Source organism: Pongo pygmaeus, chromosome 19 (assembly GCF_028885625.2).
Source record: "Pongo pygmaeus isolate AG05252 chromosome 19, NHGRI_mPonPyg2-v2.0_pri, whole genome shotgun sequence".
Taxonomy (NCBI): domain Eukaryota; kingdom Metazoa; phylum Chordata; class Mammalia; order Primates; family Hominidae; genus Pongo; species Pongo pygmaeus.
The window spans coordinates 56,613,739-56,639,520 of NC_072392.2; the positions used below are offsets into that span (position 1 = coordinate 56,613,739).

The window sequence follows — 25,782 nt, forward strand, 5'->3', positions numbered from 1 at the left end:
GGCCCCCACCTCCAGAGGCCTCCACTGATGACATTCCTTCTTGTGAACATGCGTGTGTTCATGAAGAGCTTCCTGTTTTTAGTAAATTCACTCCCTCCATAAGGCTTCCACCACCCCCAGCAGACCCCCACCCTGGGGACGGTGGCTCTGAGTTCCCTGTGCCCAGTCTGGCCTGGCTTCTGAGACAGTTCCCTCTGAGGGCGAGGGAGGAGAATCCCCTTATTCACAAAGAGGGTCCAGCCTGGCCCCGAGCCCTCCTTTCATTCATTTCTGATGCCCCGTGGGTGACTGCATGGGGCACACTCACACACACACACACACACACCGGCCTTCACTCCTTCACTGTAGCTGGCCAGGCCTGGGGAAGGCTCACGGGCTGATGGTTTCGCCTACATCCTGACTTCTCTGAGGGTCACTGGCTGGCACCCAGCACAGCATGAAGCACATTTTGGGGTGCCTACTGTGTGCCGGGTGGGGGCCATGCTGCAATCCCATTGGGGTGGCCTTATCCCTCCCACGGCACGGATAAGGAAGCCCCAAGGCACAGAGAGGGACAGGGCACTTGTCAGAACCTGGGGCCACTCCCCTGCACCTCCTTGGCTCCCCTGGCCGGCTCTTTCCTTTGGCTGAGCCATCTGTGTCCAGGGGCAGGGTGGGGGCTGCAGCACCCTGGCCCACCCGTCTCCGCCGGTTGCTCTCCATCCCCAGTGGGCCGCCTCTTTGGCCCCCTGTTTAGATTCGGCATCCGGGTGGGAGCCAGGGGCTAAAAATACTCCCCATGTGTTTAGATTGTTCTTGGAAAATAAACTTCCCCATCTTGGCTCTTGGTTTGCACACTTGCTGGCCCTGCTTCCTGTGGCGCTGATCTGACAATGTGGGGGTGGGGGAGGAAGGTGGGGCTGAGGAGGGTCTACAGGGGGCCCAGAGTCATGGGGGCGGTGTGGATGTCTGCTTATGGTTCGTGCAGGCTGCTGTGTCTCAAAACTCCAGGGGGCGCCTATACCGACACGGCCTTGTGAACGGTGCCCCCGATGTGGTGCAACCCCGAGGCTCTGAGCTTGTGTGTGTGTTGGGGTGGGAAGAGGCAAGGAAGCTGGTGGCTCCATGGGCACGGAGGCATGCTCCCTGCTCTGGGCCTCGGTTCATCCATCTGCAGAAGGGGCTACCCTTGGTCCCCCCATCTAATTGGGCCTGGCTGTCCCGGGCTCCTGCTGTCCCTGGGACCTCAGAAGGAAGGCCAGGCCTCTCTGAGGTTGGGGAACTGTTCCTGCACCTCGAACTACACATGTCCTAGCCGCTCTGTTTGTTTATCTGAGAGGGACAAAGGCATTCTTTCCCCCAGGGACGAAGGACGATGTCCAAGGCCCAGGGAGGGGCTTCCTTTGGAGAAGAGCTGCGGGACAGAAGAGTCAGTTCCTTCCGCAGAGCCCTCGGCTGGACACGTGGGAGGCTCCTCAGGTTGTTCCAAGTGTCAGCTGCGGCAAGGCCTAGAGGACAGGAAGGGGGCAGGGGAGCAGGACACAGGGAAGGGATGTGGGTGCGTTCTGGAACAAGACTTAATCTTCCATCAAGATTTAGTCTTTCAGCCTGGCGCAGTGGCTCACACCTGTAATCCCGGCACTTTGGGAGGTCAAGGCGGGAGGATCACTTGAGCCCGGGAGTTTAAGATCAGCCTGAGTAACTTAGGGAGATCCTGTCTCTACGAGGGGGAAAAAAAAGCCAGACGTGGTGGCACGCCTGTGGTCCCAGTTACTTGAGAGGCTGAGGTGGGAGGATGGCTTAAGCTCAGGAGTGCAGGAACCATTGCACTCCAGCCTGGGCAACAGAGAGAGACCCTGTCTCAAAAAAGAAAAAACAAACAAACTTAATCTTCCTTCCTTCCTCCCTCCCTCCCTCCCTTCTTGCTTGCTTTCCTTTCTTTCTTTCCTTCTTTCTTTCTTTTTCTTTCTTTCTTTCCTTCTTTCTTTCTTTTTCTTTCTTTCTTCCTTCCTTCCTTCCTTTTTCTTTCTTTCTCTTTCTTTCTTCCTTTCTTTCTCTTTCTCTTTCTCTTCCTTCCATCCTTCCCTCCCTCCCTCCAGTCTTTTTCTTTCTTTCTTTCTTTCTTTCTTTTCTTTCTTTCTTCCTTCCTTCCTTCCTACCTTCCTTTCTTTCTTTCTTTCTTTCTTTCTTTCTTTCTTTCTTTCTTTCTTTCTTTCTTTCCTTCCTTCCTTCCTTCTTTCTTTCTTTCTCTTTCTTTCTTTTTATACAGTCTCACTCTGTTGCCCAGGCTGGAGTGCAGTGGCACGTTTTCGGCTCACTGCAACCTCCACCTCCTGAGTTCAAGTGATTCTCCTGCCTCAGCCTTTCCAGTACCTGGTGCTACAGGCGCATGCCAACGTGCAGCTAATTTTTTTCATATTTTTAGTAGAGATGGGGTTTTGCCATGTTGGCCAAGCTGGCCTCGAACTCCTAACCTCAGGTGATCCACCTGCCTCGGCCTACCAAAATGCTGGTATTACAGACATGAGCCACCATGCCCGGCCTTAATCTTTCAACAAACACTATTATTTCCTCTGTGCCAGGGACAGAGGATTTAGGGAGGAAAATCCTAGTCAGGGCTCTTTCTCCAAGACTCCCAACTGCAGGGCAGGCAGACACAGCAGGCACAGGAGCACCAGGTCTACGACACAGAAGCCAAGAGAGGAATGCAGAAACATCCAGGCATGCAGCCCAGACTCACACCGGCCTGGGGCGGAATCCCCCTCCACTGCTGACTGTCTAGGTGCCCTTGGTAGTTTAATTCATTTTTCTGAGCCTCAGTTTCCTCATCTGTGAAATGGGGGTGATGACAGCATTTACCTCATGGGCTTGTTGTCAGGATGAAACAAGATGCTGGGACAAGAGAAGATATTCAATAATTTATAATTATTATGGTGATTCTTTTTATTGGAGAGAGCAATGAAGGACGGGCAAGACCCAAAGGTGGGGAATAGGGAACACTGGGCAGAGGCTGGAATTATGCAGAGTGATGCATAATGAACTCTGATCTGTGGTGGGTGGCAGTTCTTTCCCATCCAAGGGAGAAAACTTAAGACCCTTCAAGGGGCCACCTCTCTGCCCAGACACTTAGGGACATCCCTCAGCACTCTGTCCCAACCATACACAGAATAATTTACAGAGGAAGATCTCCCAGCCTGACCTTCACCTAGAATTGTCTAAGGTCACCCACAGCATCAGAGGGAGAAAAGGGGGCCCTCTGAGCCCCAGGACTGCCCTGCGGTTCTTATGTCCTGCCTTGGGGGGTAGCAGGTGCAGAGTTCAGAGTCAGGCTGAGCCCACATCCCTGAAAGAACGGGCTCTCGGCCAGGGCTCCTCCTGCTTTCTCACTGTGGGGATTGATCGGGTTGGGGACCAATTTCCCATTTCATTTTCCTCTAACCCTTCCTCTCCCACTTCCCCAGGAGCCACGGGATTACACACGTGTCCATCTCTCTGCTGCTGGCTCTGTCCCTGGCTCTGCCTCCCACCAGCCTATCCTGTGTAGAGTTGCTACAGGCTCCCCCAGCACAGGATGAGTGCCTGCCCCTGTCCCCACCCTTGGCTTCAGTTTTGTCTAGATGGGTTCACCTAGACAAAATACAGGCTGCCCAGTTACATCTGAATGTCAGATAAATAACAAATCTAGTATATCCTTAAATTACACGGGACATACTTACACCAGAGCATTATTTGTTATTTACCTGAAATTTACATTTAACTGGTTGTCTTGTACTTTTATTTACTAGGTCTGGTGACCCTGCCTCCATCCCACTTATAAGAGGGAGACTGAAGCCAAGAGAGAAGGGTGGGCAAGAGAAAGAGACTGACAGCCCAGGCCTGCTGCCACTCCTTCCTCCTCCCGGTCACCTCCCTCCCTAAAGGGCCGCACCTTCCAGCAACTGATAACAGACCGATCAAGGGGTTTTCCCTCCTGTGTGATTCTGGTGTTGGGCTTCCTGTGGGCAGGGCAGCTGGGAGGGCATTGGAGGCCCATCTGCCTGTAGATTTCCTCCTCGCTGACTCAGCCTCCCAAGTAGCTGGGATTACAGACACTTGCCACCATGCCGGGCTAACTTTCTGTATTTTTAGTAGAGACGGGGTTTCGCCATTTAGCCAGGCTGGTCTTGAACTCCTGAGCTCAGGCAATCCTCTCTCCTCTGTCTCCTAAAGTGCTAGGATTACAGCCATGAACCACCGTGCCTGTCTTGAATTTTTGACTGTGTGTCTTTAGGATAGATTTCTATAAGAGATCTGGTTCAAAGGGTAAATGCCTATGTAAAATTGCAGATATTGCCACATTCCTCAAGAAACTAATTTCTATTGCATGTGGCAAAATTATTTGCTGTGCTTTGTATAGCACTTAGTCCTTAGAATAATGATCGGAGATGAGTATGTCTATTTTCTTCATTTTCAGATGAGGAAACAAAATACACAGGACATAAGGCTAACAAATAGAGCTGAGATTTGGCCGGGTGCGGTGGCTCATGCCTGTAATCCCAGCACTTTGGGAGTCCAAAGGGGGCGGATCACCTGAGGTCAGAAGTTCGAGACCAGCCTGGCCACCTGTTGAAACCCTGTCTCTACTAAAAATACAAAAATTAGCCGGGCATGGTGGCATGTGCCTGTAATCCCAGCTACTCTGGAGGCTGAGGCAGGAGAATTGCTTAAACCTGGGCGATGGAGGTTGCAGTGAACTGAGATCGTGCCAATGTACTCCAGCCTGGGTGACAAAGCAGGACTCCATCTCAAAAAACAAAAAGAAAACCCCCCAAAAAACAAATAGAGCTGAGATTTGAACCCAGAAAGTCTGATACTTGAGTCTGCCCACTTACAAATGCTACACTCTACTGCTTTTCCGAAGAAAATTGAAAGGTAAAGGAAATTGTCCCTTGCCAGCAAATGAATGACGAAATGGGGAATTGAACCCAGATCTGCAAACCCGGCAGTCCTTTCTGCTTCCCTTATACTGAGTGCTGCTGGCCTCAAAGTGTTTCTTGTTCTGTATTTCTACATGGACGCTTACAGGGAAGCGTGGATGCAGAAATCGCCAGGCCAGTCAAGGAAGCTGGGATGTGTGCTGACCCTAGCCCTGGAGCGCTCTCCCCAGCCACTCCCTGCAGTCTTGCTTCCTCTTGTGAAGTCTACGTGCCAGCCAAGACCCAGCCTGTGAGGCCTGACCTGATCTCTGCTCCTTGTCTGCTCCCCCAGCAAGAGTCCCTGAGGAAAAGAATGGGGGATCACATCTTAGTCATCAGAGCGTCGAAGTGCCCAGGCCAAGGCTGGCCACATAGAGGGAGGGCAGGTGGCAAATGTTTGCAGCACGAGTGAATAAAAGGAGAAATGATAGCAAAGAATGGAACTACCAGGCACCATTCCAGGGCTGGGACTAAATATTTACCTTGCCCATTGGGCAAAGATAAGCCTGGTTTTCCAGGCTCTATTTATGCCAGCTTTCCTTCAGGGGCTGACACAGTCAACCTGGTATCATTACAGCTTGAACAGCGGTTTCCACATGTGGGGTCTGGGTGTACAAGGTGCTTGATCCTCAGATTCTGCTGTTCCCTAGCTCCATGTGTCTTCCCCAGGGAATCCGCTTCCCAGTCCTTGAGCCCTAGGTGGCTTTGCACCTCCATTCTGCTGCCTGGTCTGTCCCCAATCTCCATGAGGCTATTGAATAGGGGTTCATTCTACTCTAGATGAAGCTGTGTATCCTCGTTTAGCCCCTGAGGTCAAGCCACATCAGGAGCTGCTTGCAACATGACAGGACAGACTTGCCTGGGTCTACTGCCTCAGTGGCCTCCTGCGAGACACCTCTCTTTAAGGGAATAGGGTTGGGTATGACAAGCTGGGTCCAAGTGAAGCTTCAGAGATGTAGAGATGTAGGGGAGGAGGGACTCTGAGTTCAGTGTGGCAACCACTCAGCCTCTGGGACTCACACCAGGGGCATAAGGAGAATGGAAGCCACACGTGAAAAAGGGAGGGTAATTTCTTTTTATTTTGGTGGGGGGAGGTGGGAAAGGGTGATTTCTATTTTTTTGGTGGTGGGGAGGAGGAGGTGGGGAAGGGCGATTTCTTTTTTTTGGTGGGGGGAGGTGGGGAAGGGTGATTTCTTTTTATTTTTGCGGGGGAGGTGAGGAAGGGTGATTTCTTTTTTTTGGTGGGGGGGAGGTGGGTAAGGGTGATTTCTTTTTTTTGTGGGGGAGAGGTGGGGAAGGGTGATTTCTTTTTAGTTTTTTGGGGGGGAGGTGGGGAAGGGTGATTTCTTTTTTTTTTGTCGGGGGGAGGTGGGGAAGGTGATTTCTTATTTTGTGGGGGGAGGTGGGGAAGGGTAATTTCTTTTTTTTTGGCTGGGGAGGAGGAGGTGGGGAAGGGTGATTTCTTTTTTTTGGTGGGGGAGGTGGGGAAGGGTGATTTCTTTTTATTTTTTGGGGGGAGGTGAGGAAGGGTGATTTCTTTTTTTTTGGTTGGGGGGAGGTGGGGAAGGGTGATTTCTTTTTTTTGTGGGGGGGGAGGTGGGGAAGGTGATTTATTTTTTGGGGGGGTGGTGGGGAAGGGTGATTTCTTTTTTTGGGGGGGCAGTAGGGGAAGGGTGATTTTTTTGTTGGGGAGTAGGTGGGGAAGGGTGATTTCTTTTTTTAGGGGGGAGGTGGGGAAGGGTGATTTTTTTGGGAGGGTGGGGAAGGGTGATTTCTTTTTTTTTTTCGGTGGGGAGGTGGGGAAGGTGATTTTGTGGAAATACGAACAGCTCTGCTTTGGGAAAGCCTTCGTGGAGTGTGAAGGGAGCAGTGAGCAACTCTGGCCCCTGGGTTCCAGCCTGGGAGGCAATGCCTAGAGGCAGTGGTCACGTTGGGCGAGGGGTGCCCAGAAGATCGGGCGGTCCCTCTCAGAGGACACCACACGGCAGCTGAAAGGACTAGTTTAAGAGCACACTTGAGATACCCTCTGGAGGCTGCCATCAGTACTTAGAGGGAGAGTGGGTCTTTGCAGGGGGATAAGGGAGAACCAGTGAAACCTGAGTCATTACAGTGAGTGAACTTTCACTGAGCCTGAGGCTGCTATAACCAGGAAAACACAGCCAGCGTGGAAGCAGATTCACAGCCAGGCACGGTGACTCGCGCCTGTAATCCCAGCAGTTTGGGAGGCCAAGGTGGGCAGATCACCTGAAGTCAGGAGTTTGAGGCCAGCCTGGCCAACATGGTGAAACCCCATCTCTACTAAAAATATAAAAATTAGCCGGGCGTGGTGGTGCATGCCTGTAATTCCAGCTACTTGGGATGCTGAGGCAGGAGAATCACTTGAGCCTGGGAGGCGGAGGTTGCAGTGAGTTGAGATCACGCCACTGCACTCCAGCCTGGGCAACAGAGAGAGACTCCCTCTGTCTCAAAAAAAAAAAAAAAAAAAAAAAGAAGAAGAAGAAGAAGCAGCAACAGCAGATTCGCAGATTCATGGAGACACTACTGCTTGGAATTTGGTGATGCTTCAGGGAGTGGGGCCAGAGCTGGCCTATGCTCCAGACAGGCATGAACTGTCAACGTAAACACAAGTACACCTAAGCCTCTGCAGGCATGGTTCTGATGCTGCCCCCTCCCAAGGGGGTATCATCCAGGTGGGTACAGGCCCTGGAGGCTGACTTTTCTTTTTTTTTTTTTTTAAGATGGAGTCTTGCTCTGTCGCCAGGCTGCAGTGCAGTGGCGCAATCTCGGCTCACTGCAACCTCTGCCTCCTGGGTTCAAGTAATTCTCCTGCCTCAGCCTCCCAAGTAGCTGGGACTACAGGCATGCGCCACCATGCTCAGCTGATTTTTTTGTATTTTTAGTAGAGATGGTGTTTCACCATGTTAGCCAGGATGGTCTCAATCTCCTGACCTCGTGATCCACCTGCCTCAGCCTTCCACAGTGCTGGGATTACAGGCGTGAGCCACCGCCCCTGGCCAATGCTGACATTTTTCAAGTCAGCTGTGGAGTTTGAATTTTCCTCCAAATTTACACTGGCTATTTCCCCAGTTCAAATTAGGCCTGACTGGTTTCTCTTTCTCTTTCTTTTTTTCTGAATACATATCAGTTTTGGATTGAGGCCTAACATTTCCACTACCATCCAGAGGAGAGATGAGAAAACCAGAGTTGGGCTCTTAACCTCAGGGGAAAAAACAATGGGCTGCTCTGGAACACTGCAGAGTCAGGGTTGAATGAATGCAGGAGAGGGGCAGGCAGCCGGGGAGTGTGCCGGCCACGTGACGAGTCTGCCATGGTGTCCGGATGGACATGTGGTATTTGGTTTAAAGCCCACGCTACTGGGGCATAAACAGCTGGGGATAAATGATCAGACTCAATTGTTCTCTCCTTTCCCAGGAAAGGCCAGGAAGGAAAAGGCCCCAGTTTAAGGGAGAAGGCATTGTCCTCAGTGGATGAAGCATAGTTAGGTAGCCCGGTCTGGCAGGGGGCCAGTGGGGAGCACGAGATTCTCATGGCTGCTGTGGCTGGTGGCCGCCTTCACAACAATAGCATATTGGACTCCTGTCCTTCCCATCCCGCCTCTGAAACGATCACATCCATGTTAAATCTCTGATAAGATACTATCAGATACTCCAAAGTCCAGTTTGGAACTACAGTCTTTGCTTGACTCAATCCAGAATCCTTTCTCTCTCCCTGGTCCTATCTCCCCATCTAATCCCCCTCAATTCTTCTCTCTATCCAGCTGCTAAGGTCCCTGGGCCATCAGAAGTGAATAGAACAAACTTAAGACATCACTCTCCATCAAGAGGCCTGCATGACTATTTACATCATCTTCCAGGAATAAGAGGAGGAGCTGCTTTGGGGACACCCACTTCCTCTCCTTACGTAACAACACACTGCTTTTGCACAAGTGTCCTTGGTTGTAAAGGGTTTCACACTCACTTTCTTATTCAGGGCTTATTACAAGCCTCTAATGTAGCTATGGTCATGGTGACCCTGATCCTTTGTCAAAGATGAGCCCACTGAGGCTCAGGGTGACTACCGTTGTGCCAGGAGTTGCTAAGTGGTGGATCACAGACTCCAGTTCAGGGGGAGGTAGGGTGGTAAAGAAGCAGCTGGATGAACCTGGGTTTGAATCCAGCTCAGAACTGTTCCGTCTGTGTGACACCACAGGCAAGTGACTTAACCTGATTGAGCCTCAGCTTCCTGATCTAGAAAAAGGAGTGATCATGCATCCCTCACAGAGCTGTGGTGAGCATTTACAAATCACGAGGGAAACATGCATGGCATGGGGTTTGGCAGATAGAAGTCCAGTAAATGTCTAAGCCTATCTCCAGCGTTTCTTCTGGTTCCAAGCTCAGGACTATCCTTTAAGCTAAGTGGTAGATACTCAATGAACATGTTTTGGATGATTTAGCCCTCCCCTTTCCCCCATCCCTCCCCAAGTGAGAGGATGTTTATTTGCAGCTCTGTGCTGCAGAGAGCTCTGCAAACAAGGATTGGCAGCAGTAACTTTCTCCAGCTGGCACAACAATGAAAGGCCACAGGCCCTGGGGCTGCTCGCTATGGATGTCCAGGGAACAGAGGCCAGGCAGCAGGCTGACTGCTCCGGGAACTCCCTGTGGCATCTTCACTCTAGCTGGCTACCCAGTATACTGAGTAGCAAAATGGCCTTTTCAAAGGCCCACCCTATGGCCATGATTTCCAGCAGACCAAATGAGAGTGTTCTCCTGGGAGCAACTGTCAACTCCTCTTGCTGGAGACAATTCTCTGGGAGCTCCTCAGACCCTACTGGAGCACTGCGTGCTTGGTTTTCTGAATGCTTAGAGGTGACAGGTGCTTTAGCGGACATCCAATCCACAGCGGTTGCCCAGGCAGCACTACACCCCCCACCCTCACTTCAACCCGAGTAACTCCAACCTCATCTGCTTTAGCTATGGGTCCTTCAGGTAAATGTGGCTGGAATGTCTGGAAGAAAGGGTCGGGTCTCAATGTTGTTTCAAAATAAAAGCTGAAGACAACTGACCTAATGCAACTCGCTCAATATTCACAGGGGGAACCGAGGCGCGGACAAGGCAAGTGACCCCCAAAGTCATACAATTCTGCCAAGTGCAGAGCAAACACTGCGGACTGGACTTCTGGTCTACTGCTTTCCATGGCATCAGCTAAGATGACTGCTCTGAACCTGGGGCTATGGCAGCCTCTGATGATGACCGTAGGCATCTCCTACTCCATTCTGGAGGCTCCCTGCTGATCCCTAATGTGGAAGTCCCCCTCTTCCTCCCCAATTTGTAATCCCAGTGGGCACTGGGGTTTGGCCATCAGCAGCAGAGGATCCTGCTACAGATAACTGAAGGGTGGTACTGAAAAAACCATTAGATCAGTAGAGAAGCCCCGTCCCCTTAACCCCAAGGTCCTTGGAGAGCTCCTCCAACCAGGCACATTTTTCCTTCCTGGGCTGCACTCAGCTGTGACTGGGCTCCTCTCTCTGGCATGCCTCCTCCCTGTCCAGAGCTCTTCTAGGTTTTCCCCCTTCTGCCTCCTTTTTTATTCCTCCTCCACTTCCTTCAGTCTTCTTGGGGCATTTCAAGCCTAGCACCCATCTGTGAGTTCCTCTTGGGCTTGTGGGAAGGTCTAAAGTTTGTTATCAAGAGAAATTCCAGCCAAAGCGGATTGTGAATATGAAAAAGAGAGAAATTACAGCAAACGGAACTTATGTTTATAATAAAATGGTCTAATATAGATACATATGTGCCAGGTGTGGTGGCTCACACCTGTATTCCCAGCACTTTGGGAGGCTGAGGCGGGTGGATCACCTGAGGTCAGGAGTTCGAGACCAGCCTGGCCAACATGGTGAAAACCTGTCTCTACTGAAAATACAAAAATTAGCCAGGTGTGGTGGCGTGCAGCTGTAATCCCAACTACTTGGCAGGCTGAGGCAGGAGAATCACTTGAATCCGGGAGGTGGAGGTTTCAGTGAGCCAAGATAGTGCCACTTCACTCCAGCCTGGGCGACAAGAGTGAAACTCCATCTCAAAAAAAAAAACTAAAATAGGCCGGGCGCAGTGGCTCACGCCTGTAATCCCAGCACTTTGGGAGGCCGAGGTGGGTGGATCACCTGAGGCTGGGAGTTCAAGACGAGCCTGACTAACATGGAGAAACCCCATCTCTACTAAAAATACAAAATTAGCTGGGTGTGGTGGCTCATGCCTGTAGTCCCAGCTACTCAGGAGGCTGAGGCAGGAGAATTGCTTGAACCTGAGAGGCGGAGGTTGTAGTGAGCTGGGATCACTCCATTGCACTCCAGCCTGGGCAACAAGAGTGAAACTCCGTCTCAAAAAAAAAAACTAAAATAAATAAATACATAAATTACATAAATAAAATGGATATGTATTTATACAAACCATAGAAAAATGTTTGGCAACCATCCCAAGATACCTGACAATGTGAAATACTTTTATTACAACTGGCCTGACCTTCAAAGGCCTTCACAGCTCCTGCCTTCCTGTTACCGTCTACTATGTTCCTCGTGCACCTTCCACTCAGCACAAACAGGCTGCACTGCCTCCGAAACGCATCACTTGAATCCTGCCTCTGCTCCTTTGTCCATCTGAATCACCCTCTCCACACTTCTGACCCAGTAATCCTAATCTCACTTCATGAGGCAGTTCGCTTCCCTTTTGCATTTCCCTGGGGTACACTGTCAATAGCCTAGTGTCCGACGTCATCAGTCAGCACTTCATCAGAGGCAATTATGTCTACAGAGCTTTTGGCTAATTATTGTCACTCCTCCTTACATGTGTGCATATGCATATCATCTTTCCCTAATGAGACTGGAAATAATGATTCATTCCCTGGAGCAGTGGTTTCCATAAATGACCAACCCACAGACCAGTGCAAACTGGCTGTGAAAGAGCTTCCTCTGAGGAACTTATTAGAATGCAGATTCTCGGACTGCGTGGGAGAGGAGGATCTCATAAATCTGCGTGTAATAGGCACAGAACATTAGGTGTAATATGGGCAGGACTCTGGACTCAGCATATCCAACAAGCTGCTGGCTGATTCCGATGATGCCGATGAATTGCCAGGTTGGGAACTGCTGCCCCCAGAGAAACTAGCAGAGAGCTCTGTACGTGGTAGGTGCTCACTCCCCTATTGTTTGGGTGTATGCCTCCTGATAATGAACTTGAACATAACATTATTGTTATATTATGCCTGTATTGTTTCCTTAAGTGAGGGAAGAATGCTTTTGAGTACCTAATAGGTGGCAAGCTCTGTGCCTACTTACATACATGATCTATTCCTTTTAATAACCTTTGGAAATAAACTGGTATTTTCACTGGGCATTAGAAATCTGAAAACTTTCGTTTACAGCTGTTGCAACAGCCGAACTAGAATGTGACCTCCGACATAATGGGCTCAAAAGTCTATGACCTTTCTGCTCACCAGAGGGCATGAACTGCTGGTTTGTACCCGGCTTGCAGATACCTTCTTTGGGCAGCACAATGTTCAAAGTTAAAAAAATTTACCAACACTTCTAAACTGGATACTTTGTATTAATATCTGGGTTTCTGGCTTCTCTTCATGGGAAAAACAAAACAAAACAAAAGGTTTGGTGAACACTGGGGCCCACATTCCTGCAGGACAACAGTCACATGGAGCCTTTAGATGGGCATGTGCCTAGAACACACTAGCGTCCCCATCGCTCCCCATTCTCTTACATTCTATTCCCAACTAGGTTCTTATAGGCCTGGGTTTGTGACTGCTGCACACTTATCTACTCTCTTGCTTCCCACTGGTCAGGAAGTCTGGCAAACTTAAAAGGCCTCTTTTTGTTGCTCTCTCCCGTATGGATCTCTGATCATAGAGGTGTGTGCATTTCTGACTTTGTGATTTCAATACTAAGGAAGCCGTTGGTACATTATCAAGAGAAACTGGGATCGCCGCTCCCCAACTTACACATTCTGGTGTGTCCCAGTAAAATTCTGTATTCAGCCTCCAAACTAGCTGGGAAAAATGTGGCAAATCATCTACTTGCTCCAATTCAATGGTGTTTAGAAGTAAGAAGTCACTGTGAGCAATGCCACCAAGTGGTGGAGAGACTCCATGCAGAATCACCACCTTCAGCCAGAGAGGCTGGGAGGCCGAAGACCTCTCTCAACGCACAGGGCCATTCAGAAACTAGAAACAAAATGCTTGCCCATCTCCCTAGGCCAGTCCTTCCGAGGCTTTTTGAGACAAGGTCTCACTGTCACCCAGGCTGGAGTGCAGTGGCACAATCAAGGCAACCTCAACCTTCTGGGTTCAAGCGAGCCTCCCACCTCAGCCTCCCGAGTAGCTGGGATGACTACAGGCATGGGCCACCACAGCCAGCTGATTTTTTTTTTTTTTTTAGTAGAAATGAGGTCTCGCCATATTGCTCGGACTGGTCTTGAACCAGCCCATTTTTAGCTTTTTAAAAGACAGCCTTGGCCAGCCATGGCAGCTCACACTTGTAATCCCTGCACTTTGGGAAGCTGAGGTGGGCAGATAGCTTGAGCCGAGGAGTTCGAGACCAGCCTGGGCAACATGGTGAAACCCCATCTCTAAAAAAAATACAAAAATTAGCTGGGTGTGGTGGTGCACATCTGTGGTCCCAGCTACTGGGGAGGCTGAGGTGGGAGGATTGCTTGAGCCTGGGAGGTCGAGGCTGCAGTGAGCCATGATTACCTCACTGCATTCCAGCCTGGGCAACAGAGACCCTGTCTCTATTAAAAAAAAAAAAAAAAAAGCGTGAACCCGGGAGGTGGAGTTTGCAGTGAGCCGAGATTGTGCCACTGCACTCCAGCCTGGGTGACAGAGCGAGACTCCGTCTCAAAAAAAAAAAAAAGGAAACCTAAAAACAGACTGGCACTTAAAAAAGAGTTGTGCTTCATTTTTTGACTTTCTGTATTAATTTTGTTCCTTTCCTTAAACAAGCTGCCACTGCTGCTGATTCAACATGTTTCATTTTATACTTTTTTTTTTTTTTTTTTTTGAGACGGAGTTTCGCTCTTGTTTCCCAGGCTGGAGTGCAATGGCGTGATCTCAGCTCACCTCAACCTCTGCCTCCCGGGTTCAAGCAATTCTCCTGCCTCAGCCTCCCAAGTAGCTGGGATTACAGGCATGCACCACCACGCCCGGCTAATTTTGTATTTTTAGTAGAGATGGGGTTTCTCCATGTTGGTCAGGCTGGTCTTGAACTCTCAACCTTAGGTGATCCGCCTGCCTTGGCCTTCCAAAGTGCTGGGATTACAGGCGTGAGCCACTGGGCCTGGACCATTTTATACATTTTTAATGTGTATTCTTGTTTTTGGAAAATGTGAACAGAGGACTATTAAACTCTTTTAGCATCAGAATAGCAAAGAGGTAAAAAAACAAACAACAAAACAACCAAAAAAAACCCTCTTTGTAAAATAGGATTGAATATCGTTGGATTGAGCACTTACCAAGCAACTGTGCCAGGCATTTGTGTCCATCATTTAATTCTTACAAGCCTGAGTGTTAGGTATTTTAATTTTACAGGTGAACAAATAGAAGCTGAAGGTGAAGGACCTACAGCTGTCACCTTCATCTCTTCTCAACACTGCCAGCTGTCTCCTTGGATCTCCCAGACAGACAACTAGGGACATCTCTGGTTTCTCGGTGCCCCCTAGAAACCTAGGGTCATTTCAAGGCATTATGCAAATGAGGTTTCCTTCTCTTCATCTCCTGATCTGCACAAAAATGCCTGTAGGACCCACTGTAGGTACCAATGTAGGCACCAATCCTCAGTTTACCCCCTGCTCTCTACTTGCTTCCCTGCCATAACTTTCTAAAAGGGATGTCAGCCATGTTTAAAGCCACCTGGTCACTGGAGGGATCTTGTTCTACCCTCTACATCAGTGGTTGCCATCCTTTTTGGCACCAGGGACTGGTGCTGTGGAAGACAATTTTTCCACGGACTAGGGGGATGGGGGGAATGGTTTCAGGATAAAACTGCTCCACATCAAATCATCAGGCATTAGATTATCATAAGGAGCACACAACCTAGACTGCTAGCATGCACAGTTCACAATAGGGTTCGTTCTCCTGTGAGAATGGCATGCCACTGCTGATCTAACAGGAGGCAGAGCTCAGGTGGTAATGGGAGCAAGGGGGAGCGGCTCTAAATACAGCTTGCCGCTCACCTCCTGCTGTGCAGCCCGGTTCCTAACAGGCCATGGATGGTACTGGTCTGTAGCCCAGGAGTTGGGCAATCCTGCTCTACAGAGTTTCCAACCTCAGAGATGAAGCATCCCCTCTGTAAGTCAGAAAGAAATTATTCAAGTAGGAGAATTAAAACAGGATCACAGAGAGGGAGGCTGAAGAATTTGACTTTCTGTGTTTACTTCTATGAGGAAAAACAGCACATAGAGGCATCCACAGTATTTAATTTGTTTGGATAATAGTTACAGATAAACAGGTACACCCCATATACAATTACCAATACTTTTTATACAGTTCATATTTCAGTACATCAACACTATTTTATTTACACTCTATTTATGTACATTAACATCTTTCTAAAGTCAGTGCATTGTCAACAAGTTTTATACAGTAATTTACAAGGTGAATGTAGTTAATAGTTAATTTAATAAATTTTCTGCTAGTTCATGAATTAAAAAAATTAATTACAACCAGTATAACAAACACAGATCAAACAACATTAGTAGATTGTGCTACCTGCTTAAATAAAACATCTGTAAAGAAATTATTTAAAATCTTCCACTTTTTAATGGGAATGGACAGATTTTATATACTGAAAATCTTGAAACTATAAAGTATGCATTTTGTCTGACTTTATTACATTAGGCAATTTAGGCCACTCCTACCTACTTGCAATTATATTTTTTCTGAAAAGGATTTCAATTTAGGTAGCCATTTAAGATAACCTTTCCAAATGCTCTGAGAACTAGATATTAATAGTTACTGGCCTCAGATATCAGAACACAAATGCTTAGTTACATTGGTAATTACTACCTATGAGGAAGAAAGGGTAGTGGAATCTGACAATTAATGAGAATCAACTTGCAGGGTCTAAATGAATAAACAAAGACCAAAAATAAGGTGAAACATTTCCTTCAAGTATATATTAAAAAACTACACAAAAAAATGCTACCTGAAATAAATAATATTTATACTTTTGTTCCAGTCTTGATTACAGAAAAAAATGAAGCAAAGAAACATAATTTTCGATGACTACTGTAAAATTAAAAAAAAAAGACAAATATCAAAATAAAAAAATTAGTGGACATGCAAACAAAGCAAAACTAAAGTTGACTTCCTAAAACCACCAATTTCATTAAATACACTTATGAACTCCTAATGTCTGGGATGTGTTTTGTTTGTAATTTATAGCCCTTAGAGCCATCAAATACACACAAGTAAGTTCATTTGCATGTGTTCTCTCTTTTTTAAAGTGCAAGACAAACACGGAAAAGAACAACAACTAATTGTGAAACGTGATCTAGCTCCAATGCCGCTTTCCTTCCCAGAAGCTCTTGTTGCAACAGGTGCATGTGAAGATGGTGCAAATATTGGCAACTGCTCCCCTTCCCTCAGCATGGGTGGGGCCAGGGGTGCAGAATACATTTCTGAGGATACTTGAAGTATCCTAAATGTAAGATGCCTCCACTGGGAGGGCCATGGTAGCTGGATTTCCCAGGATGCTGTTTCTTTCTACTGGGTCTCCCACAAGGCTCTGGGTGGAAGGCACACAGCTCTTAAGAGAGCCTCCCTTTCAGACTGACCACTATATGCCCCTGCCACCAATGACTGGTTGTGTCTCAAACATAAACACAACGGCAAAAACAAAAAGCAAGAAAGACAAAGAAAGGGTATGGAAACAGTTTAAAAACTAAATTGAAAAATCCTCGTCCATGCCGTAAGAATCATTTGCACACCTTCATGATCTTGCTTTCTCCATCTTGTCAATATAATGGAATAAAACTTCAGGAAAAAGGAGGTAGCATATCATGTCGTCCCTAGACAACATTATAATTTTTTGTTTTTTACTTTGACTCCAAGGAAATCTTTAATATTTGTTATGATTATTGGTAAACTCTATACTCACTACATATTTGTTCATATCTGGACAAGCACAATTGAATTCTTATTTGGTCCCAGGTGGCTGGTGCCAAACCTTTTGTTTACAGGCTAATGGTGGGATCTGCCTGAAAGTTCTCTATTGGAGAGCTTGTATGAGACTTCAAAATAAAATGATTACTACTCTTAACTATTTTAATTAGAATTTTTATTTTGTGCTTCAGGGTCACAAGATAAAATAACTACATTTAGCTTGCCTTTCAGTGACGCTTTTGCCAAATGTCAGCTACAAGGAGTCATCTCCCTCACCACCAAGCTGTCTAGCAGCCAGAGTGGTAGCTTTACTGTAACACACAGTACTTTTTGTAATCAGACTCAAAGTCTTCATCCATACTGCTTGTGTCTGCCATCTTTTTGCCATCAATCTTTGGCAGAAATTGTGCATAGTCTATCCCCTGCTGCTCATAGAAAAGAATGTAGGCAGAGTCGGTGTCAATTTCATCAGGGTGAAGTTCCTGAAAGGGCAAGAAAAACCTTTAACAAAAAGCCATCACTACTATGGCTCTAAATCCTTGCCAGGAAAGGGAAGACCAACCCTCTGTAATTACTAAACCTGATTGCTTCCAATAAGCTCACTAGTTTGGCTGTCTCACACCTGCCCCTTTAAAATGAGCCCCATTATTTCCAATGTTTGCTTTGGGGAAAATATTTTGACCATAGACAAGTCAAAAAAGAATGACCTAAAACCCCATCAAATTTTATTTATTTATTTTTTTGAGATGGAGTCTCGCTCTGTCACTAGGCTGCTGTGCACTGGCACGATCTCAGCTCACTGTAACCTCTGCCTCCTGGGTTCAAGCGATTCTCCAGCCTCAGCCTCCCGAGTAGCTGGGACTACAGGCGTGTGCCACCACGCCTGGCTAATTTTTTGTATTTTTAGTAGAGACGGGGTTTCACCATATTAGCCAAGATGGTCTCAATCTCCTGACCTCATGATCCGCCCGCCTTGGCCTCCCAAAGTGCTGGGATTATAGGCGTGAGCCACCGCGCTCGGCCCAACCCCATCAAATTCTAACAGTCTAGAAGATAGGAGCTTTTTGCATGAACTAACTCCTGTTTTGTTTTGTTTTGTTTTGTTTTTGAGACAGAGTCTTGCTCTGTTGCCCAGGCTGGAGTGCAGTGGCGCAGTCTTGGCTCACTGCAACCTCCACCTCCCAGGTTTAAGCCATTCTCCTGCCTCAGCCTCCCGAGTAGCTGGGATTACAGGCACGTGCCAACACGCCCAACTAATTTTTGTATTTTTAGTAGAGATGGGGTTTCACCATGTTGGCCAGTCTGGTCTTGAACTCCTGACATCAAGTGATACACCTCCTAAGCCTGCCTCAGCCTCCCAAGGTGCTGGGATTACAGGCATGAGCCACTGCACCCGGTCAACTAACTCTTTATTTTTCCTCACTACTCATGTTTTCATTCCCTACTCTGCATATCACTTTTGTTCCTTTAATACTGACAGCATCTATATATTGATTCTAACAGAAATATCTATTTCCTATTCAAGAGATAGTCCATTATTTCAACAAATGTTCCCCAGTTCTGCTGATACTCTGTTTCTAACTTTCATTCAAAGATTGAGAATGTTTACCTTACAGCTGCTGTCATTGTAACAGTACCACTTGCAGTTTGGGTTTTTGGCATAAGTGACGTAATGGCCCCCACCCAGAATTCCTGAATGGCACTGTAAGAGATAAGAGAGTGGAGGTATGTTAGCAGTTAACTGTACTATGGCCAGGGTATAGCACTAGGATCTGAGCAGGAGAACACTGATCATGTAAATGATCAGTAGGTGAAAAAATATTTTAGAACCCTCTAACTTTTTCTAAAACCAAAATAAGCAAAAAGCAAAATACAAAAGACATAAGCTCCAAGTCTTGTGTGGATAAACAATCATTTTATAATTGTAATTACTATTATTATTATTATTATTTTGAGACAGGGACTTGCTCTATCACCCAGGCTGGGGTGCACTCGAGTGATCACAACTCTCTAAAGACGTGACCTCCTGGGCTCAGGTGATCCTTCTGCCTCAGCCTTCCAAGTACCTGGGACCACAGGCACATGCCACCATACCTCACTCCATTTTAAAATTATTTGTAGAGATGGGGCCCAGGCTGGTCTCAAACTCCTGGGCTCAAGAGATCCTTCCTCCTGCCTCAGCCTTCTAAAGTGCTGGGATTACAGGTGTGAGCCACCACACCTGGGCAGGCCAAGATTTCTGTGTTAACTTTGTCTATCACTAAGCTCAGTGCTAGGAAATAAGAAGGACCTGAAAAAAATACTTGCTGATGAATACATGAAGACAAGTGAACAAAACACAGACCACTCTCTGAAAACCGTATAATAAACCACTTACCGAAATTGCATATAGATTATAAATAGGCTTAATACGAGTGTCTTCTCTTTGGTCATCAGTGCTGTCTTCTTCACTGTGGTTTCCAAGCTGACCATTGCTGTAGCCATTGCCACATGCTTCATGCTCATAAAGGAATCCATTGGCCAAAGCTACCTCGTGGTCCTGAGGAGTGACCAGCTCTGGTTGGCTGCCCCCCAGCACATGCCCTCGACTCAAGGCATCAGCCAGCTCACAGATCTGCCCAGCCCCATTCTCTTTGCTGGCATCCAAGTTCTCCTTACTACTTGACAGTTTATTTTTGCTGCCAATCTGGGGCAGCCGGAGCCTCCCTTTGCTCCTCCCCAAAGTCCGTGGGCTGCTATTAGGGCTGCTGTTTTTGCTGGAGGGACAGCTGGTTCCACTTTTTCTTGATGAAGAAGGAGAACCTGTGAACAGGACAGAAGAAAAGATTCACAAATTCAAATGCCACAAAGTAAGCCAGCCCCAAATGCTAACTCTGAGGTTAGCTTCACAACTGTACACACAAAGGTAAAGACAGGGCAGTCGTGACTGGCTACTCTTTAGTTCCTATTATGTAGCCAGTAAGTTACATTTTTGTCTTCTTCAATGCCAAGTCCCTATAAGCAACAATGTCCTGAAAATGTAAAGTACATTATAAGGACTCAGAAAATAGCAGAAAGATGATTTATGTCAGATTCAGTTGAAAAAAATCTAACTATTAGAGTAAGGAGTTTTCCAAATACATATTCCTCTCCTTTGTAAAATTAGACAAAAAATGTGACCACCATTTACTGAGTACTTCCTATTCCATGGTACTGGGAATTTCTTGCTGTCCATTGTTACCTCCATGTCTCACAAAAATCCTGTAAGGCTTTAAACTTTTTGGTTATAGCCTCTTACCCATACCCCCTTTTATACCTTTAAAAATTATTGAGAACCTTTAGAACTTTTATGTGAATTTTATCTATCAATATTTCCCGTATTAGAAATTAAAACTGAGGAATGAAAAAGTACAATATATTAGCACAGACTTCACTGTCAAAGTGACGATATTATTCCATGTCATGTTATCTCTCACACCATTGTACATTTGTGAGAGAATAAAAGTGAAAAGGTACATATTGTCTTAGTATTTTTATGAAAATAGTTTTGAGCCAGGCACAGTGGCTCACACCTGTAATCCCAGCACTTTAGGAGGCTGAAGCAGGAGGTTCACTTGGGCACAGGAGTTCGAGCCCAGCCTGGGAAACATGGCGAAGCACCATCTCTACAAAAAATACAAAAATTAGCCAGGTGCAGTGGTGTGTGCCTGTAGTCCCAGCTACTCAGGAGGCTGAGGTGGGAGGATTGATTGACCCCAGGAGGTCGAGGCTGCAGTGAGCTGTGATCTGTGTTGCACCACTGCACTCCAGCCTGGGTGACAGAGTGAGATCCTGTCTCAAAAAAATAAAAACTAAAATAAATTTTTTAAAAAAAAGAGTTTTGATCCTCTAGACCCCCTGAAAGATGGGGAACCTCAGAACTTTTGCTACAAGGGGACAAGACAGCAGCTACCATTCCTGTTTACCATATATCAGGCACTGTGTGAAGTGCTTTACTCTCCATGTGTCACTCTCAACTCTGTAAACCTGGCATTAACTCCATTTTACAGATGAGAAAATAGATTCAGGGAGGCTGAATCTCTTGCTAAAACTTACATAGCTCAAATACAGCTAGGTCTGATTCCAGATAAGTTCTTTCCACCCAACCAACCTGATGTTCCAGAACAGAAGACAGAGAAACATATGTAGCCTACAGAAGTCCCAAGAAAGCACCTGCATAAGGCCCCCAGGCCTCACCTTTCGGGCTGCTGATGATGTTAGCACTGAGTGAGGATGGGCTTTTGCTCAGGAGCACGTCCTCTTCCCCAGCCGAACTCTGCGCATCCACTTTCTTCAACTCCCTTGCCAGAATCCTGGGCTCGGAGAGCTCATCCCCCTGGGGTGTGAGTGGTTTACGCTGGCAGAGAGCTGGGTCTCTTGGTACCAAAAAAGCACTCGGATCAAAACTTTCCCGAGGAAATTTGACAATTTTCTGTGATTTTATCCACCGACCATTTACAAATTGAAATCTCTTAAGGTGAATAATCTGGAGAAGTAAAGGTAGAAAACATCCACATTAAAGGGTTCTGAAGATACAAAATTTACATGGAAAAAACAAGTCAAATACATGTGAATGTTTGGGAATATATAACAGAACATTTACTCTTCATTATTTTTTAAAGACTTCAAAAATATGGTTTCATAAAGGCCTCTACACAGGCCCCAGTGCACTGGTGTGCTTGTGCACACACACTCAACTCAGCAGTGTGGCACAGCCATGTGACTGCACAGTGGGTATTGCCTCCAGGCTCAGTTGCTCTTCTAGAGTCCACAAAGGGTTAGCCTAAGCTTCCACTTTCCACAGAGCCAGAAGTTGACCCTCTCCTGAAGTTCAAATTCACCACGTTGTACCCCTTGTGGCAGTTCTCACATCACACTGAATTGCAGTTACTGGTCTACGTGACTGCTCTGCTTATGTGATGATTATATGAAAATATATACTTGTTAAAATTAATCAAACTGGATATTAAAAATCTATGCTAATTATACCTCAATTTTTTTTAAAAGGTCTCCCCCTCGGCCAGGCGCAGTGGCTCACGCCTATAATCCCCGCACTTTGGGAGGCCAAGGTGGGTGGATCATGAGATCAGGAGATCGAGACCATCCTGGCTAACACAGTGAAACCACATCTCTACTAAAAAAAATAAATAAATAAAAAACACACAAAAAATTAGCCAAGCATGGTCGTGGGCGCCTGTAGTCCCAGCTACTCAGAAGGCTGAGGCAGGAGAATGGTGTGAACCTGGGAGGTAAGGCTTGCAGTGAACTGAGATTGCACCACTGCACTCCAGCCTGGGCGACAGAGTGAGACTCCGTCTCAAAAAAAAAAAAAAAAAAAGTCTCCCTCTCCTCCCCACCCACCTTGTCTCCAAGCCTGCCCCTTCCCTCTAGTTCCTATCTGTGGAGCTAGCTAACAACCAATGTTATTAATTTCTTGTGCATCATTCCCTGGGAAGCTGTTCTGGTCTAAGAAAAACCTACATTCAGCTTCACAGAGTAGTATGACAGAGACATGAATAGAATAAGAAAATATGGCTGGGCACGGTGGCTCACGCCTGTAATTCCAGCACTTTGGGAGGCCAAGGTGGGCAGATCACCTGAGGTCAGGAATTCAAGACTAGCCTGGCCAACATGGTGAAACCGCCTATCTACTAAAAGTACAAAAATTAGCCGGGCGATAGTGGTGCGTGCCTGTAATCTCAGCTACTCAGGAGACTGAGGCAGGAGAATCACTTGAGCCCGAGAGGTGGAGGTTGCGGTGAGCTGAGATTATACCACTGCACTAAAGCCTGGGTGACACAGTGAGACCCTGTCTCAAAAAAAAAAAAAAAGAAAGAAAGAAAATACATATAAATATCTGATTAAAATATGCCAGTACCTTACAGTTACACTGATCTTAATGAATAGGAAGATTTGTCACTTCAAACTCTCCTGACAAACAGGACAGTCTCCTAATCCATGAAGGGAGAAGGCAGAAGTAAATTAAATCTAAAAGAACACACAGGCCCTAGTGCACTGGTATGCTTGTGTATACACACTCAACTCAGCAATGTGCCATAGCCACATAACTATGTGCAGTGGGTGTTGGGGGCTCCGGGCTCAGTTGCTCTTCTAGAGTCCACAAAGGGCTAGCCTAAGCTTCGTCTCTCCACAGAGCCAGAAGTTGACCCTCTCCTGAAGTTCAAATTCATCACGTTGTACCCCTTGTGGCAGTTCTGACATCGCACTGAATTGCAGTTACTGGTCTACATGATTGATCTCTTCTTCTAGGTTATAAGCTCTTTAGGAAAAGGAACTACCAAATATTTGTAGAAAGATTCATCTTTGTATTCAACATAAAAACTTTGTACAGAAAGTGTTTTAAACACTGCTGCAGGAAAGGTCTTATTCTCAAAAATAACAAAACCTCCTGTTTGTTCATGTCTTCTTTCTTTTATGCTAGATTCCTGCTCTCTCAGAGGCGGACTGTAACATACCAGGATGGGTGGAAGCCTCCAGAGATCCAGCTTCTTTGTTGCTAAGCAGTGGGTCTTACACTTGGAACAGTAGTACATCTCATTTTCCCCTAGCTCTTCCTCACTGGTGAAAGCACGGAGACAGCTGTCCAGGTTGATAGGCTCAGCTTGCGCTCGCCGACTCTGCTCCACACTCTCATGCTCATCTACAACCTGCAGGTAGAGGGAACAGGAGGAAAGGGGTGTGTGGGAAGGCATTTAAAGTGGTGATCTAAGTATGCATCAACCTCTCGGTCACTCACCCTTATTTTACCCTATATAAGGAAAAATAAAATACAACTGGATGGGTATGATGGCTCATGCCTGTAATCCCAGCACTTTAGGAGGCCGAGGTGGGGTAATTGCTTGAGTCCAGGGGTTTGAAACCAGCCTGGTCAACAGAGTAACACCCTGTCTCTGTAAAAGAAAAATCTAAAAATTAACTGGGCATTGTGGCACATGTCTGTAGTCCCAGCTACTCAGAAGGATTGCTTGAGCCTGGGAGGTAGAGGTTGCAGTGAGCTGTGATTACACCACTGCACTCCAGCCTGGATGACAGAGAGAGACCCTGTCTCAAAAAAAAAAGGGAAAAGAAAACACAACCCAAACTAGAGTCTGAGCAAATACAGCACCTATACATTTATTCACAAATGTTACATCAGTAACATTCTGGATAAAATTTGTATTTATATGACCATAGCTTTTCTTGAAAATTTTTTGAATGCTTCAAAATGACAAAAACAAAAAGAATTGCATTTATTTAACAACTTTGGAATCCTATAAGGGATTATATGTGAGCTGGCCCTCTAGCCAGCAGTGCTGATAGTAAGCCATTTATTTTTAATCAGAAAGCCAGAGCATTATTAGTATGCTGCAGACTTTACAGAGGCTAGGAGAAATAACATGAAACACAGAAACCAGAGCTGGATGAAATAAGGGCACAGAAAAGCTCACCATGAGAAGACAACACAGCAGAGCATGAAACCCCACAGGGTACAACTCATTTGCATCTGATTCCATGTAACACAGAGTTATCAGAATACCAAGTCTATAATTATCTGTCTCCTCCCTCATGGGGCCTTTTTATCTGAGATGGCAACAAAAGGAAGAGCAAGCTCAAAAGAGTGTGCTGCTTTTGTTGAGAAGGCCCCTAATACCCACCAAAACCTTTGGGGTCCTGTTAATCAGCATGTTAGGCTGTGGAGCAAGAAGGAGTTAAGTATAAGAAAGGAGAGAGAGCAAAGAATGGGCGGGGTTCACGGATGTAAGTTGGGGGTGGTGTAGAATGAAGAAGGAGAGAAGGAAGGATCTAGAGTGCAACAGAAAAGAAACAATTTTTTTCTCTCCATGCCTGGCTGCTACCTGACAAACAATCAAGAACCATAGAGCTGGGATCCTTCTGTTTGTCCCTCTAATGTATGGGAAGGTGGGTGAAGCATCAGGGTTATGAATGCTACCATGAGACTTCACACAGTATATATTTGTGTCCCAAAGCAGAGCCCAGACCACAAGGCCCACACTGACTGCCTCTCTGTGGCAAACGTCACATATGTCCATCACCCACCCTACTTATTGCTCCTCCCTTCCAGAGGTGAACTTCCTCCGCGAATTTCCCTTCCTGAAACTCATGATGGGAACATTAGGCTGCCTGGAATACAAATTAGCACAGCTCAAGACATTCAGTTTAGAATGGGTTTTCAGGTGAGACTTCTTCCCTACATGATAGTCACGAGGCTGTCAAATGCTGCTATAAACTAGCAAGGTTGGGTTTGATTGTGCAATTAAGGTTCTAGCACTGCCTAACTATCTAGGCTAAAGAGCTCATTTAAAAAGGGGAACTTAGAGGAAAATTCTTTTTTTAGAAAAGGAAATGTGGCTTGGACTTGGGTTATAGACTTCTTTTTTGAGTACAAATTCTGTAGTAACAAGATATTAACTGTCATCATCTTCTGAACTGGTCACTCAAGGAAAAAACTGATGTGCTTTAAAAGGAAACATGCTATATCATAGTTGTTGGAATGAGTAGAAAAAGGGGTGTATCATATATGATAGTGTTTCTTTTCTCATAGCCAGTTAAATATTATCTCTATTATCTCTACCAGGAATACTTTATGGCCAACCACAAATTAGAGTAAGCTAGTAAAGAATGTTGATTTTTATTGACTATATTTTCTGTGGAACAC

At 46.4% G+C, this 25,782-nt stretch overlaps 2 protein-coding genes and 1 pseudogene across 9 annotated transcripts in view; 2 read left to right on the forward strand and 1 right to left on the reverse strand.

Moving 5' to 3' along the window:
• Nucleotides 1-17,082, forward strand: part of CA4 (carbonic anhydrase 4) — a 33,840-nt gene extending 16,758 nt beyond the window's left edge. Inside the window, exons 9-12 of the transcript XR_008494997.2 lie at nucleotides 8,713-9,221; nucleotides 10,024-10,185; nucleotides 14,514-14,732; nucleotides 16,430-17,082. The gene's annotated coding sequence lies outside the window, so the exon portion shown is untranslated. The remainder of the gene's footprint in view (nucleotides 1-8,712; nucleotides 9,222-10,023; nucleotides 10,186-14,513; nucleotides 14,733-16,429) is intronic.
• On the forward strand, nucleotides 1,355-11,979 carry LOC129017582 (protein FAM106C-like; annotated as a pseudogene).
• USP32 (ubiquitin specific peptidase 32) overlaps nucleotides 15,340-25,782 on the reverse strand; it is a 213,005-nt gene continuing 202,562 nt past the window's right edge. For all 8 annotated transcript variants that reach the window (XM_063655614.1, XM_063655613.1, XM_063655611.1 and 5 more), the window contains 5 exons: nucleotides 23,582-23,773; nucleotides 21,303-21,591; nucleotides 19,465-19,889; nucleotides 18,697-18,789; nucleotides 15,340-17,569 (listed from right to left, as the gene is read on the reverse strand). In XM_063655614.1, coding sequence (XP_063511684.1) covers nucleotides 17,396-17,569; nucleotides 18,697-18,789; nucleotides 19,465-19,889; nucleotides 21,303-21,591; nucleotides 23,582-23,773 — 1,173 coding nt within the window. In that variant the 3' untranslated portion in view covers nucleotides 15,340-17,395. The remainder of the gene's footprint in view (nucleotides 17,570-18,696; nucleotides 18,790-19,464; nucleotides 19,890-21,302; nucleotides 21,592-23,581; nucleotides 23,774-25,782) is intronic.